Source organism: Micropterus dolomieu, unplaced genomic scaffold (assembly GCF_021292245.1).
Source record: "Micropterus dolomieu isolate WLL.071019.BEF.003 ecotype Adirondacks unplaced genomic scaffold, ASM2129224v1 contig_14110, whole genome shotgun sequence".
Classification (NCBI taxonomy): domain Eukaryota; kingdom Metazoa; phylum Chordata; class Actinopteri; order Centrarchiformes; family Centrarchidae; genus Micropterus; species Micropterus dolomieu.
This window is the reverse complement of record NW_025743096.1, coordinates 1486-4518: the sequence shown is the minus strand read 5'-3', so window position 1 is coordinate 4518 and position 3033 is coordinate 1486. Positions and strand designations below refer to the sequence as shown.

General features: G+C 52.5%; 1 protein-coding gene across 1 annotated transcript; it reads left to right on the top strand.

The window, feature by feature from the left end:
- Window positions 1–309: 309 nt before the first annotated feature.
- hjv (hemojuvelin BMP co-receptor) lies at window positions 310–2663 on the top strand. Its single transcript, XM_046042849.1, has 3 exons — window positions 310–478; window positions 997–1529; window positions 1725–2663. Exons 1-3 carry the CDS (start codon window positions 382–384, stop codon window positions 2349–2351), a joined length of 1257 nt encoding a protein of 418 aa, XP_045898805.1. The 5' UTR covers window positions 310–381; the 3' UTR covers window positions 2352–2663.
- Window positions 2664–3033: the final 370 nt, after the last annotated feature.

Here is a 3033-nt window from a genome sequence, read left to right as displayed (position 1 = left end):
GAAGCCTTGGCGTCGCTGTTTAACGCCCTGGGAACCCTTTAGCGTTGTTTTTGCACGTGTAGGTCTCCGCGGTCAAGTTAGACTTTCAAAATAAAACAAGTGGTTAATGTTGTGAAACGATGCAGTTTGGTTAGGTTTAGCAAAAGGTCACGGTTAAAAAACTTAAAGGTTCAGTGTGTAATATTTCTGAGATGCAATAAAAGATCCATAATTATGTTTTCAGTACAAAAACCTTACAGAATGAACCATTACGTTTTTATTAGTGCTGGGTCTGTAAATTAATTACAGTATGTGTTGGCCGACAGGTAACAGACAGGTGAGCGTGACACCTTCCCTCTTTGTGTCCTGGTGATCTCGGCCCGTCCCGGGTTCGGTCTGCCGATGGAGCCTCGGGCCGCCGCCGCGCGACACGCAGCGTTACCATGGAAACACTGCATCCACCTGACTCTGCTGCTGGTCCAGCTGAGTTTACCTGAAGGTACAAACACACACAAATAAGAGTCTGCTCACCTGCCAACTCCTTTACATGTTAGCATCAGGAGGCTAGAAGCTAGCTGCTTCAAAATAAACAACAAACATCTGACAGCAGAAAAACTAAATATACTTCTAAAGAAATAGAAAATAAAAACATATTATTTAACGTTACAAAAGGTAACATCAAAAGGCGTCGCTCTTTTTTTAATGATTCATTCAGGAGCTCGACTCTGACGTTTAGTCCAAAAATACTGGATCCTACATTTCCCATAATGCAACTGGAAAGTGTCTTTCATTACAGCTAGGGCTGCAACTATTGATTAATGTCATTATGCCCATATGACTATGACTAAAAAGACTTCTGAACTCACATTTTCAGCTCAGGCTGACTCGTGAAACATCACATGTGTTTTTGATATATTGACACGAGTTGAGAAGATTTCATGGAAACATCATCGGGATTATTTTCTCCTCTGGAGCCACAAAGCTCAGACGTTTTCTGATGTTTCCTCCTCTCTTCAGCCGGAGCTTCCTGTCGCATCCTGAGGTGTAACTCGGACTTTGTGGCTGCGACGCTGGACCTGGGCAGCAGCAGCGGGGGAGGAGGAGCGGGAGGAGGAGCGGCTCCCAGCAGGGAGGCGGTGAACGCCGGTTACTGCAGCGCCCTACGCTCCTACGCCATGTGCACTAAGAGGATGGCGCGGGCGTGTCGAGGCGACCTGGCGTACCACTCTGCGGTTCAGGGCATCGAAGACCTGCTGATCCAGCACCGCTGCCCCCGTGCGGGCCCCACCGCCCAGCCCCGCCCCCTGCCTCAGGGCACGCTGTCAGGAGACGCCTGCCTCTACGAGAGGAGCTTCCTCAGCAGAGAGGGACGCAGGCCGGAGTACCTCCACTGCGGCGTGTTCGGAGACCCGCACGTTCGAACCTTCAACAACGAGTTCCAGACGTGTGCCGTGCAGGGGGCGTGGCCTCTCGTTGACAACGAGTACCTGTACATCCAGGGCACCGGATCGCCAACAAAGGGGGGGTCGCACGCCACGGCGCTCACTAAGGTGAGTCACAGAGACCTGCTCCACGTTCTGATGTTGATGATGATCTGGTATTTTATTTTAGAAAGTTACGCTGCAGATCGTTGAGCGTGACGTCGTCATATTTAATTTATTGCCAGTGACAGAACGGATCAGGTGGGAATAAAGTTAAACAGGTGAGGACACAGTTCACTAACAGCCGGATGTTCACCTCCACAGATCACCATCATCTTTAAGAACTGGCGTCAGTGCATTGACCAGCAGCTGTACCAGGCGGAGCTCGATAACGTTCCCGCTGCGTTCGCTGATGGCTCAGTGTCGAGCGGCGAGCGGAGAGGTCAACACAGCCTGACGGTCCGGTCTCAGAGTCCAGGCCGGCACGCGGAGATCCGGGCTGCTCACATCGGTACGTTGCTGGTGGTGCGTCAGAGCGGACGCTCGCTCGGCCTGTCGGTCCGCTCGCCGCGCAGCATCGTGGAGGCCTTCGGCCCCGAGCAGGACCTGCAGCTGTGCGTGTGGGGCTGCCCCACCTCCCAGAGACTCAACGTGCTCCACCCACTGGCGCCGGACTCCTCCCCTTCCTCCGCCGTCAGCCCCTGGGCTCACTGCGCTGCGCTGCTTCCCGCCCAAGACGTCTACTACCAGGCCTGCGTGTTCGACCTGATCGCCAGCGGAGATACGAACTCCAGCACAGCCGCCGTCAGCGCAGCACAGGACGCACGAAACATGATCTCTGACACGCAGAGAGTTCACCTGCTGCCCGTCTCCTCCGCTGAGCAACACGGGACACGACTGGACCTGACGCTGCTGCTGCTCGGCATGCTGGGAACTGTAACCACAGCCTGAAGCGGCAGGAAGTCACTGCAGACCTCAGACCTGTTTGACAGTTGATGGATGATAAGACCTGGACACGGCGCCGCCGCTCAGCCTGGTTCCAGTTTTGCCCAGTGGCCACTCACGGGATTGCAGCTGCGGCTCAAAAAGCGTTTCCCCCGCAGGCCGCCATTTTAACAGCTATCCAACATGGCGTCCTGATGCGAGGTCATGTGGATGAAACAGACACTACGGGGACTTTATACCCCCCCCCGCCCGCTCTGGTGTCACACGGCCGGACTGATCCTGGATCAGTGCTGAACATTATATAGACAGAAAATGAAACTGCTGCTGAAGAGAAGGAAACTGATCAAATGTTTAAGAGTTTGAACAGAATTGAAAGGCTCTGCCGGCTGAAACCGGAGACGCTTCCTGCGTTTCCTGAAGCTTTAGAGCACAGAGTCAATACTCTGGATAGTCCATCTCTGTATTCTATACATAAAAACGTTTTGCAACACTTTGAAGCTTTGTATAAACTAGTAATAAACGCTGACTGTAAACACGAAGTCCAGGAGGGTTCAGGTCCAAATCCACAATTACAGTCCAGATGAGCCGTCATTAACAGCAATCTGAAAGAAAGGATTAAGAGACGGAGCACCGACAATCTGTTTGTAAATAAATGTTGAGGAGCTGCCTTCTTCTGGATTGTAGTGAC